The sequence below is a fragment of the Rattus norvegicus genome, chromosome 6 (assembly GCF_036323735.1).
Source record: "Rattus norvegicus strain BN/NHsdMcwi chromosome 6, GRCr8, whole genome shotgun sequence".
Taxonomy (NCBI): domain Eukaryota; kingdom Metazoa; phylum Chordata; class Mammalia; order Rodentia; family Muridae; genus Rattus; species Rattus norvegicus.
In genome coordinates, this window is record NC_086024.1 from 19,013,924 (window position 1) to 19,026,690 (window position 12,767).

General features: G+C 41.5%; 1 protein-coding gene across 28 annotated transcripts in view; it reads left to right on the top strand.

Moving 5' to 3' along the window:
* Nucleotides 1-12,767, top strand: part of Slc8a1 (solute carrier family 8 member A1) — a 324,207-nt gene that overhangs the window by 38,426 nt on the left and 273,014 nt on the right. For 19 of the 28 annotated variants that reach the window (XR_005505450.2, XM_039111865.2, XM_039111867.2 and 16 more), the window contains exon 2: nucleotides 9,639-11,468. Coding sequence is in view for 27 of the 28 variants with exons in the window: in XM_039111865.2 (XP_038967793.1) it covers nucleotides 9,639-11,468 (1,830 nt within the window). In the remaining variant the exon portion in view is untranslated. Of the gene's footprint in view, nucleotides 1-9,635; nucleotides 11,469-12,767 lie in introns of those variants that run through there. The other 9 variants (NM_019268.4, NM_001270779.2, NM_001270774.2 and 6 more) reach the window with 1 other exon arrangement.

Below are 12,767 nucleotides of genomic sequence, written 5' to 3' on the forward strand. Positions count from 1 at the left end.
TTTGGTTTTAATTTACCCTCTGTTAATTTTCCCCCTAATTTTCTCAATATCTCCTCTCAGGATTAACTTTATAATAGGTCCTCACTTGTCAGAAAAAGACAATAATAAAGTCGCTTCAACATCTTTCCTAATATTAAAACTGTAACACTTCGATTGGTATTTAAACAATTTTCCCAACATAAACACGTGTGGCTGGGTTGAAGGGCACACACAGTGTATGTCCTATGCCATAGGGAACACGTGTGTTTCATAAACTGCTCAGGGATTTGTGTCAAACTTTTGTGTTTTCCCACAGGCCACCAACACTCCATTTCTTTTGCTGAGTAATAAGAGCTGACAAGTTCCTCTTCAAGCTGACTTCCCTTTTTAAATTTTACTGCTTCTGTGGGGATTTTTGCATGGTTTTAGAGGCAAGCTATTGAACGTTCTTTCAGGAACTTTCCTAAACGAACATAGAATATTGACAGAAGATTCACATAAAGGAAGTATTTTTGCACTTGATTATTACCTATCATTTATAATATATTATAAATATAATATATTGATATATATATACTTATATAAATAAAATGTACATATATATACATATATATATATATTTCTTTTTGCTTCCTACTTCTGCTATTTTCATGGATCAAATTTTGATACCAAATGGGGAAAAGACTTGTTTTCAGTGAGTCTATCTCCTAAGAAAGTTTTTACTTAAAGATGAAGCAGGGGATAAGCTCGTTAAATTTCCCAGACTCAATCCATTTAACCAGCATTTTCTTTATAAAAAAAAATATACATTGACAAAACGAATCATTTGAGATGTTCTAGTATCATCTATCCTGAGACTGAATTATATAGACAAACCTCCCAGTTCCAAGAGGCGCCCTAGAAAGCAAAAGGAGCTACTATGCTGGCATAGCTCAGAGCTTAGCTCTGGAATTTTAGAGTTGGGTAAATAGGTGACATCTATGAAAGGCCTATATTTTAAGAAGGGTCGATTTTTTTCCACTACTCAGATCTGATCTAGGGTTCATGGTCATCATATTTCAACTTCTATTTCTCAGGGTTTGCGTCTGGAAACTTCCATTTTTCCTGATTTGATCCAGTATTGCTGTGGCGTTGAGCAACCGCAGCCTTTCGCTGCTCTGAGAGGTAGAACTAATGTGCAGCAAGATTATGAATTAGGCGCTTTGTAAATTACTCAGGTCCTTCATCTTCCTTACGGACGATTCCCTATGAGAGTTTCTTTCACTCCATTTCCCCTCAGCCTCTAGTCTTTCACCTTCTTGCCAATACAGTCATGAAGGCCCTTCCCATTTTAATCCTGCAAGGGGTTCCGTCTCAGTCTGTAAGAGGCAAAGCCATGTGCTACATTTGTTTCCCCACACCAGGGTCATAATGATATACGAAGCATGTGACTGCCCTCCATTGCTCTGGCTCTAAGTTAGTTCCATGTCCTTAATTAGGTGCTCTCCTGGGTATGTGATTCCTGCCGATGCACCTGCATCAGAGTCCTCACTGTATTTTGCACAGCTTTCCCTTTCCTTCCTATCTGGCCCTTATTTCAGGACTTTTCAGGGAACACTGCCAATACCGCACTCTCTTAGAACTGCCCATGTATGTGGGAACACTGCCATTCTATCCATGGTGCATCTGAAGATAGGGCCTGGGTACCTGTATTCTTTTGTCGCCAGATGATTTTGGAGTGAAAGCAAGTTGGAGAGGCCTGCATTCCTACCAGTATTCCCACCATATGTTCCTTTCAGATTCTTCTCCTTCTGTTTAGCAGAGAGATCTCTTCTCCTTTAGACTCTTTCCTTTGTGGACCTTTTCCTTCAGAGTTCTACAATGAGTGTGGAGACCTGAAGTTGACATCATGTGTCTTTCTCAACTGCTCTAGGGAAGAATCTCTTAGTGGAAGCCAGAGCTCCCCAGTGGGCTAGATTAGCTACCCAGCTTATTTCATGTGTACCCATGCACCTACTCCCACAGTATATTAATTAAGGCAGACTTCCAGGCTTATAGGGGTATTAGGTGGGTTCTAGGGATCCAGACTCTGGTCTTCATTCTTGCCTGACAAGCACCTTATTGAGTGGTCCATCTCATCACCCCACACCTCTGAAGGTGAAATGTCTCCAGTCTAGGGTGCTGGATATTTTTGCTAGAAAATCTTTTTTTAAATGACTTACACTTAGAAGCACACATATGACCCCATTCTTTCTTTTCCAGCATGTAAAATCAACTACCAAAGAAAGGCTGTTATTTCTCCACAATGTGGAAGACAAGAAAATTTTCATCGAAGTAGTTACTATTGTCAACCAGAAGGACCTCGGAAGAATCTAAGAATACAAAGGATATGTTTCAAACACTTGGCTCCCTGACTCTAAAATCCCATGATTTGGACCCGGGGTGCAATAGTCTGAGATTTCTAGAGTCATGGATTTAGTACATGAATCTGGGAACTTAAATGTTGTCCATGTGAGTGTTCAATTACACTGTTGAAATGGCCAACGAGTCCCTCCTCTTCCAAAAGCTTCTAGTAATGGAAGCGGTTCATCTTCTAGAGAGGAGATTCATACCTTGACTTCAGTAACACCTAATGAGTGTTAACTGCATTGGAGAGAGATTTTCTCATCTTTGCCACAGAGCATTTAAGTGTTTGGCACATGTGAATGGTTAAGAGAAGCTTAGTCAGTGAAGCCATGAACAAATATGTTATTCTTGCAAGGTTTTGGGGTTTTTTTTGTTTTGCTTTGTTTTGGTTTGTTTTATTATTAACAAGTTAAAGTTTTTAAAATAAGTCTTAACTGTAAGACTGTGAGCTGCACTGATACCCTTGAATAAGTTTTATTTTATTAATAATGGAGTATTGCCTTGCTGTGACAAAATTCTGGACCAGTTTCTACCTTCCAGCCACCCATTTCTTTATCAGGTTTGCTGCCTTCCCTCCTGTTAAACCCTTGATTGTGTCTCATGACTTTGGAAAGACCTTGGCCTTTAGAATTCACCTGATCACCACCCCAACCCCCAAATTACAAAATTCTGCCTTAGAGGATGAGGCGAAAGGAGAGACGGATAAAAACCTAGAAAGCTTGGAGATAAAGAAATCTACACATATGTGATCAAACGGGAAGAAAGGCTGGCCAAGGGCTTATTCAACACCGAGTGTCTAAATACAGAGCCGTTTGTCTTTATACAATTGTATTATTAACCTGCGGTGGAAGTTAACAAAACTTACTGTGAGGTGATGCCAAGAGCTCAGGTTAAAAAAAAAATCCTCATTAACATTTAAGGTCAATGATATTTCTCAATGGACTAGTCTAACCTATGTATTATACTGTTTTAATTTGTTAAATAAGAATGATAACCCAAGCCTCCCTAATGACATAAAACCCAGGGAAATAAAATGAAAGTGGTGTTCTCTCTCTCTCTCTCTCTCTCTCTCTCTCTCTCTCTCTCTCATGCTTAGCCAGCTATTTCAGCCTTTGTTGCCATCATTTCCACGAGTGCAGTCATGACATCTGCCACACGCTCCAGGTGTGGTAACCTTGAAGTTGGTCCTTACTCACTGGGGCTCTGCCCAGATTATCAATGTCTTTTCTCTGAAGCTCTCTCTGTCTCTTCTTCTTTCTTCTTCACTTTCTTCTTCATGTGTTCATGTTGGCATGCAGAGTTAACACATTTAAATTTAAACTTTCTTCCCTTGTCTAGGGCCTCTAGCATGGCGGGGGTTGGAAGATATTCGATTGGATGTCTTTGATTTCAATTGAAAGGAAAAGGAATAGATGCTTCCTTAAGTACGCTCGCAGTGTTAAATGCATTCAACAGCTTTAGGTCAGCAAACCAGATCTGTTATAGGAAAGGCTGAGCCCACACTGGAACCCCAGGCTGTGGGAGAAGATCCTTTGTCCAAGCTAGAAGCCAGCCTTTCCAGCTTGAGATTCTCGGCCATGAGCCTGGATAACTGATTTCCTCTTTTTCTGGCTGACACCGATAATTGGCTTTTCTTCCTGATGCTGACCTCTGCTTATGGAGGGCACATCCATTTCGCATAGTGAATATTTTTAAGTGCAGGTGCCCAGGCCCAGTTGCCAGCTTCTGATACAGCACCAGAGATTTGATGAGTCAGCACACGAGCTTATGAGAATCATTTTAGCCATCCAGTAAGTATGTGCTGCGCATCTCTTATGCACCAATCCTGACTCTAGGAACCAGGAATAATGAATCACTGCAAAAATAAATAAATAAATAAATAAATAAATAAATAAATAAATAAATAATAAATAGAACAACCCCTGGTCCTATAAGGTTGGGACTGATGGAGTACAATGACAATAAATAGAATCATTGAATAAATTATTTAGCATGTTAAAGTAGTAAGGTCCCTGGACAACAATAGAAGTGCTCATGGGTGAGACACATGGCTTCTCCATAACTTTTTCATTTGCTTAAATCTCCTATCTTAAATCTTTCTTCCTTTTTAGGGACTGCATTGCCTAATCTTTACCCCAGTCGTTTCCTTTGCTAGGCAATTTTAAGTGGGTGTTTTCTGACACAAGACAGGAACCTGATTCCAGTTGTATTAGCTCAAAGAGGAGGTCATCAGGCCTCCACAGCCTGGCTCCTGCAAGAACCTTCCGATTTACCCATTACCCGTCAGCAGAGAGGAAAGACTATTTGCTCTGTTTGATATGTGGGTGGTGGTGGTGGTAGGCGTGTTGTGGGGTTACAGTAGTATTAATGCAGTGTGACTGTGGAAAGTGGGGCCTTTCCTGAAATCTGCCTGTAGTCTGAGAGACTAAGATTGGGAACCAGGGTGCTGTCGATGGCATTCGAGGTGGAATGTGGATGCACAGAGTCTTCATCCTTTGCTATCCTCTCTGGTTTAGAGAAGCTTAGTCATCCTTGCCTGGGAAAAAGGTCTACATTTCCTTAACTGTTGCCTTAGAAATAGATTACTTAGCTTTGGAGATTTCAGTCAGCAAGAGTGACAAGTGGGAATTCCAGATCCCTAGGAAAGCATATCAAGGATTTCCTTGAAATAATACCAACTGCCAATCAGCAAAATGGAATAAAGCCACCCAGTGAGCTGGGCTGGTGGGAATTTTCTTTTCTCTGAGTCAGATGCTGTACTGCTTGACAGTCAAAACTGACTACAGCCTCTGAAGGGAATAAGCACTCTGCTTAGACGACTTTGTGGTGAAGGCTCCTTTTCATTGGAGTGGCAGTTCGATGAGCAGCCATCTTGCCTATGTGCTTCTGTTGCTTACAGCGGTGACCTCTCCTGTAATGTAAGCGACTGGCTTACCAGCACCTGGTTAGCTATTTACCATCGTCTGACACTATCCTTCAACTCAGGAACATGTATGGTCTGCAGTTGTTTTTGTTTTAATAGGCAGTATTTAGAAGATATTCCAGGTATTATCCACATGGTACTGAGAACTAATTGGATGGTATAATGGATGTTTCTAGGTGATCTTTGGTTGTAGTTAATCTGAATCTGTTGTGATCAACCTACCCTTATCCTAGTATCCAAAAGCAAAAATATAAGAAAGCCTGAAAGGCAACAAGATTTATATTTGCTCTTTCTGTAGCCTTAGATTATCTCCCTGCTCTATTTTTATGGAGGGATGTGTAAGAAAGATGAAATCTAGCTAGCTAAATGATGAAGAGAAAGACCCTGGAAGAAGGGAGACAATGGGAGCAAGAAAGAAATAGCTTTGTATCTAACACCTACCCCTATCCTAATGAGTATTTGGATTTGGTATTAATTTAATGGAGAAAGAAACCAAAGTCCAGAGAGTTCTTTCCAGCTGGATCATGGCCAGTAAGTTACATCAGTGTTTTATAGCCACTGGTTTCACAAATCATTGTGCTGTCCCCTTTTGGAAATCATTGTGATGTTTTGAGGTCACCTCAGAAGCCCCTCACCCCTCACCCTCGTTTTGCTGACACTGATCATGGTGATGAATTTGTACAGATCCACCTGCCTGTCCACATCTGTAAGCCTTCTGGCTAAGAACAGTGTCAGATATGGGCTACGGCAGGGATGGAGGGCAGAGCTTTTGTTGGTGGACCTAAGATTGCCCTGACAGTGTACACAGGAAGTGGTTGCCAGGCAATTGCTAAAGGCCAGGGCGTGCAGGGCAGCTGTCTCTAGGAACATGCCAGTTCTTGTGCTGTCATTGATGCTTGCTGCTTCAATGTCCAATCCATAAGAGAAACAAGCCAGGCTGTTGGGAACCTTCTAGGAGACTGATACTAACTCAGTCCTCCTTACTGTAGGGGCTTTCTGAAGGGTTCAAACAGAAATACCACATTTGTCAAAGCTTGCTTCTCCTATTATCAAAAAGAAGATAATAATATTACTCACTGAAACAGACCAGGGTTTAATCTTCATTTAAGAATTCACTATGTGTGTGACTTTTACTAAGTACTGTCTAGTCCCTCAGTCATACCACTTCGAATATAGAGTTATATTTTCTATATAGAGTGAACCTGTCTTACCTTATTTATCACATTTCAGCATAGAGTTACTGTCAGGGTATCAAAAAGTTCCAGAGGGGTGCTAGTTGTCTGTGTTGGCATGGAAACCTTGACACTAGGGCAGTATAACACAGAAGTGGTTCTTGTAAATATTATAATTAGTTGATACATATAAAGAACTTAGCATGGTTTCTACAACAGTGTTTGTATGTGGAATGAGTTAGTCTCAGGAAGTTGGCTGTGAGTTGTTATTGTACTTGTAAGATTTGAGGCTTAGAGAGAAAAGAGACTAGTCTGGGGCAGACATAAGCAGTGTTGTCCTTTGCAGCAAGCTTTGGAGCTCAGAGCTCAGGTCTTAAAAGGTCTTTGGCAGACCCTAGGAATTTAGCCATTGACTATGGGGAAACAAGCGAGGGAAAACCAATAAAGGATTTTAACCAGTTGGGAATACCTTCTTTGCTTTGTAGAAGTTCAAACTGACTGAAGAATGGAGACTGGAGTGCTGGGTTTGACAGTAATTTGGATTCAGTAGTTAATGTGTCAGCTTAGAGACAGGCGCAATCTTTTGACTCTACTAGTGAGTCTTTTTTACATTTTTAGGCTCAAGACACTTTGCATTGAACATCTTCCAAAGGGATTACTACAAAGGCATTCTCCTTCCTAAACCTTAGCTGTCTGATCTTTAATTTGTATACCTGCCAGACAATGAGCTCCTTTAAAACATAGATCTTATTATAGTCTCCCTGTTTCCATGTCTGATGCCATAGTCAACTCATCACTGATCTAGATGAGAGATACCTCTTCAAAGACAGTGTGATACCACACTCTGATCAGCCGCCTTTTCTAGGGAATCCATTTCCATTCCTACTACGGCCAATACCTCCATACTCCAGAGTCCTGTCCTTCTCATTCAGTCCCTTCAGGACACCGATGTCACTGTAGTTCTAGACACACTGTGCCAGTATTGTTACTGTTAGAACCTTTACCCTGTGCAGTTGGCTGCAATCCTCCTCCTGTAGGTATCTACATGGTTGATCTCTTCCTTGTCTTTGGACTTTGCTCAACTATTACCTCATCCTTGAGTAAAAAACCAGGCAGGCCTTTTGTGTACACACATCCGTGCACCAACAGTCTGTGTCCTTGAGTTGATTCTTCTCTGCTCCTCTATGACATATTCTAATAGCCAATATTTATATTTCCTTATCTGTTACCTCCACATTAGATCAGAAGTTAATGAAGTCAGAGATTTGTGTTTTAGTCACTGGTGAATCTTTGGGACAGAAAAGAAGTGATTGCAAAATCCGTACTAAATGCATAAATGTTTGTGGCTTAAGTACACCTGCAAGCCGGAATTAGATAATTCACTCCTCTTGATATCTCGTTTACAATGTCACTTCATTGTAAAGATTTTAAAAACTGCACAAAATCTTCAATGTCTAAATAGGTGGACAGACTTGACTAGGAACTGTTCTGTACTTTGAATATACATCTTTCTATTTATCAGCCTTTCGCTTAAATTCGATGTCAGCTGTCACAATTTGGTCTTCTTTAGTGGGGGAGAAATATGTAAAAAAAAAAAGTAATCTTTCATCAGTTATTAGCTAGAAGGGATTCCTGGCTATGGTAGGATCCAATATGTCTGTTCCTATGTACTGGGCAAGGGATTCTCTTAGACCTTAGGCTTTTCTGCACCAGCAATCCACAACAGACATGGGACAGAACACATAGGCAAAAGTGGCATGGCTTCCAGTCATATATATTGAGCAATGAGAATTCTGATTTTGGCTTCACTTTCCACAGGTGATATAGACTTCTGACTATGACCTCCTCCCTATCCATGCTTTATGGATGCTAGAAAGGGACATTCCAAATGACTGTTCTAGACCTATTTTGGCTTTACCCCAAACTCCAGGTCTTGGGGGGCAGAGGTGCTATGAAGTTCCAGCTGAGCTAGTAGGTAAAAGTAGGACCTTGGTGGCTTAGTCAGCAGCTTCACTTTTACTATTCTTTGTATTGATCAGTGACTCGGTTGCTGTGTTCTTAACTGCCAAGAGCTCTTCACTGTGAGTATACTTCATGTATACTTTGTGGTCACAGTTGTTATGCTACATGAGGACATTCAGACGGAATCATCAGTCTTGCATCTTTCGGTCTCAGGTCTCTTGAGCCCACTGTAGCACTGCTGTGTGTTTTGGAATGATGATGGCAAGTGTGACATTGGCACTGAGGAGGAACGTTTTATGGCTGACCCTGCAGTCTTCCAGGGTCTTCCGCACAGCTCAGCCCAGACCTGGTTATCTCTTCTTCCTGTCGCACACTGCCTGCAACTCCCAAAGCAGGCTGTGTATGCAGATGCGAAGAACTCTGCTTGAAGACCCATGTGACCAGCCGATAATCTATCAGGAGACCCAACTTGCTGAAATTGGGGGGGTGTGCCCTAATGAAAACGTGCTTTTAAAAGCTGCACCTAAAATATGGGAATACTGCAACTTCAGCAAAATAATTTCCTTCACAAGAACACATGCTTTTGAGCTTTATTGCCAGTGAGTTTGAAGATTTCTCTGTTTCTAAGGAACGTTGGAGCAGTGGGATGTTATTTTACAAAATACAATAAAGATGTGCTCCAGGATTTAAGATAATCAGCATGCCTTGTACTGGGAGGATTATTTCAGAGTCTGAGTTTCAAGATGTGACTCTTAATAAGATGATTTTTGTCAATGAAATAGTTTCCAAAGTTACTGTGCTAAGTCAAACGTATAAAGAAAAAATAATCCAACAACCAGGAAGAGTTTACTTAATGCTTCAAAAGTTTTGCTTTCTGTCTATTGTTGGCTGTTAGTATGCACCAGCATGGGCCCAATAGAACTGTGTGTAACGAGATCTATCATTTTCAGGGAGTCATTTGTGTGTCTCCGTCAATGAATGGGACTACATACAGAAAATCCGCAAATAGTGAGACTGAATTGTAAATTTTACAAAGATTGTTTAGTCATTGGTGAATTCTCAGGGTAACGATTCCACTGAGATTTCATGATGAGCCACCATAGACAGAGTTTTGGTAATAGTAATTCAAATGAGTTATTAACGATGCTTTGGCTCTAATGATGTGATTTCTTTTCCTCTCCTTCGTCTTTGTTGGGTTTTTTTTTTTTTAACTGCAGGTTGGAACAATTGGAAGTCTCATTGTACAACATGCTTCGACTAAGTCTCCCACCCAATGTTTCAATGGGATTTCGTCTGGTAACTCTGGTGGCTCTCTTGTTTACCCATGTTGACCATATAACTGCAGATACAGAGGCAGAAACAGGAGGAAATGAAACCACTGAATGTACTGGCTCATATTACTGTAAGAAAGGGGTGATTCTGCCCATTTGGGAACCCCAAGACCCATCTTTTGGGGATAAAATTGCTAGAGCAACTGTGTATTTTGTGGCCATGGTCTACATGTTCCTCGGAGTTTCTATTATTGCCGACCGGTTTATGTCCTCTATAGAAGTCATCACCTCTCAAGAAAAGGAGATTACCATAAAGAAACCAAATGGAGAGACCACCAAGACTACAGTGCGTATCTGGAATGAGACTGTGTCCAACCTGACCTTGATGGCCCTGGGATCTTCCGCTCCTGAGATTCTCCTGTCTGTCATTGAAGTGTGTGGCCATAACTTCACCGCAGGGGACCTTGGTCCCAGCACCATTGTGGGAAGCGCCGCCTTCAACATGTTCATCATCATCGCGCTTTGTGTTTATGTGGTCCCAGATGGAGAGACGAGGAAGATTAAACATCTGCGTGTGTTCTTTGTGACAGCAGCCTGGAGCATCTTTGCCTATACCTGGCTTTACATAATTTTGTCTGTCAGCTCTCCTGGTGTCGTGGAGGTCTGGGAAGGATTACTCACTTTCTTCTTCTTTCCCATCTGTGTTGTGTTCGCTTGGGTTGCAGACAGGCGGCTTCTCTTTTACAAGTATGTCTACAAGCGGTACAGGGCTGGCAAGCAGAGGGGGATGATCATTGAACATGAAGGAGACAGACCAGCTTCCAAAACTGAAATTGAAATGGATGGGAAAGTAGTCAACTCCCACGTTGACAATTTCTTAGATGGCGCTCTGGTTTTGGAAGTCGATGAGAGGGACCAAGATGACGAGGAAGCCAGGCGTGAGATGGCAAGGATTCTGAAGGAACTTAAGCAGAAGCATCCCGACAAAGAGATCGAACAATTAATAGAATTAGCCAACTATCAAGTCCTAAGTCAGCAGCAAAAGAGCCGAGCATTTTACCGAATTCAAGCTACTCGCCTGATGACTGGAGCTGGTAACATTTTGAAGAGGCATGCAGCTGACCAAGCGAGGAAGGCTGTCAGCATGCATGAAGTCAACATGGATGTGGTTGAAAATGACCCAGTCAGTAAGGTCTTCTTTGAGCAAGGGACATACCAGTGTCTAGAAAACTGTGGTACTGTGGCCCTCACCATTATTCGAAGAGGGGGTGACTTGACCAACACTGTGTTTGTTGACTTCAGGACGGAAGATGGCACAGCCAATGCTGGGTCTGATTATGAGTTCACGGAAGGGACTGTGATCTTCAAACCTGGGGAGACCCAGAAGGAAATCAGAGTTGGCATCATTGATGATGATATCTTTGAAGAAGATGAAAACTTTCTTGTGCATCTTAGCAACGTCAGGGTCTCTTCAGAAGTCTCGGAAGATGGCATACTAGACTCCAATCACGTGTCTGCGATTGCTTGTCTCGGGTCACCCAACACTGCCACCATAACCATTTTTGATGATGACCACGCGGGCATCTTTACTTTCGAGGAACCCGTGACTCACGTGAGCGAGAGCATTGGCATCATGGAGGTGAAGGTGCTGAGAACCTCTGGAGCGCGAGGAAATGTTATCATTCCCTATAAAACCATTGAAGGCACAGCCCGAGGTGGAGGGGAGGACTTTGAGGACACCTGTGGAGAGCTGGAATTCCAGAATGATGAAATAGTGTAAGTTACTGGCGTGTGCGTGTGTGTGTGTGTGTGTGTGTGTGTGTGTGTGTGTTTATGCATGCGACTAACTACTCTTTTAAGAAATGGAATTCAAGAAACCATAGTTATTAAGTAACATTACCTTCAAAATAACAGGTCTCTCATAGGTGTTTCTTATCAATATGCACAGTATGTAAGATCTTAATATCATTTTTTTTACTTTTGCCCTTTTACATGCTTTGCACGTGTTGTAAAGCATGCGAAAATAAAATTGCGAAACAATTTAATGTATTACTTAAGATGAGTTGAAAAGTTTTATTCTGTTAGGAATCACAAGGAGTACATATATATGGTGTATATATGTCCATAATATATAAATACTAAAACAAATGTTTAGTACACCACGAAATTTGCTGACTCCATTGTTGCACACAAATTTGGAAAAGCCTGAAAATGAAACACCTCTGAGAACATCCTGACTACCAGAGTTGACTGAATGTTTCTATAACTTTTATTTGATATTGTGTGTGAAACTCTATGATAATGTGTCTGCTGAAAGGCTAATGTTGAATTATGACATATGACCAGTCCTGCTTCTTCAATTGGATTCCAACATGGACTTATTTAGTTCCAAGTCTCGTTTTCTTTTTCATGATGATGTGAATCTTTTTACCCTAGTGATATATAATAGAGACAGAAGTAAGAATTCTACCAAGAATTCTTGCAGATGAGGCATGGGACAGAGACAAAGAGGTAGCAAATGGCTGACTCATTCCTCCTCCTTACTAATGCTTTGCCCTCTCATGACACTTGCTGTGTCATGGGATAGTCACGTATGAAATCATTGTTCTATCAAGAGCTGTTATTGAGAGAGCACGGTCTCCTGCCTCGCCCCCAGGGTAAGCTTCAAAAGGGACAGGATCAAGAAGGAAGGAAGGAAGGAAGGAAGGAAGGGAGGGAGGGAGGGAGGGAGGGAGGGAGGGAGGGAGGGAGGGAGAAGGCAGGATTAAGGGAAGGACAAAAGAGAGGACATGGTTGTCTGTAGTACACTGAAGGATCTTAAAATGAGAAAGAGTGTTGACTGAAGCATTGGTAACTTAGATAATTAAGGAGACTATATTCAATAAATGAATTGGAAACATGGTTCAAATTTGTGCTAACAGCAGGTATGTTCAAATAGCAATTATATGCTCACCAAGAATGGCATTAGAAAAAACAGAAAGCAAAAATGGGGGTGGGATGGGGAAGGGAACCGGGTTTCCTTGAAAGTGCTTTCTGGGGTCCTTAGGTTTCCTTTGATGCTGTACAATAGAAATG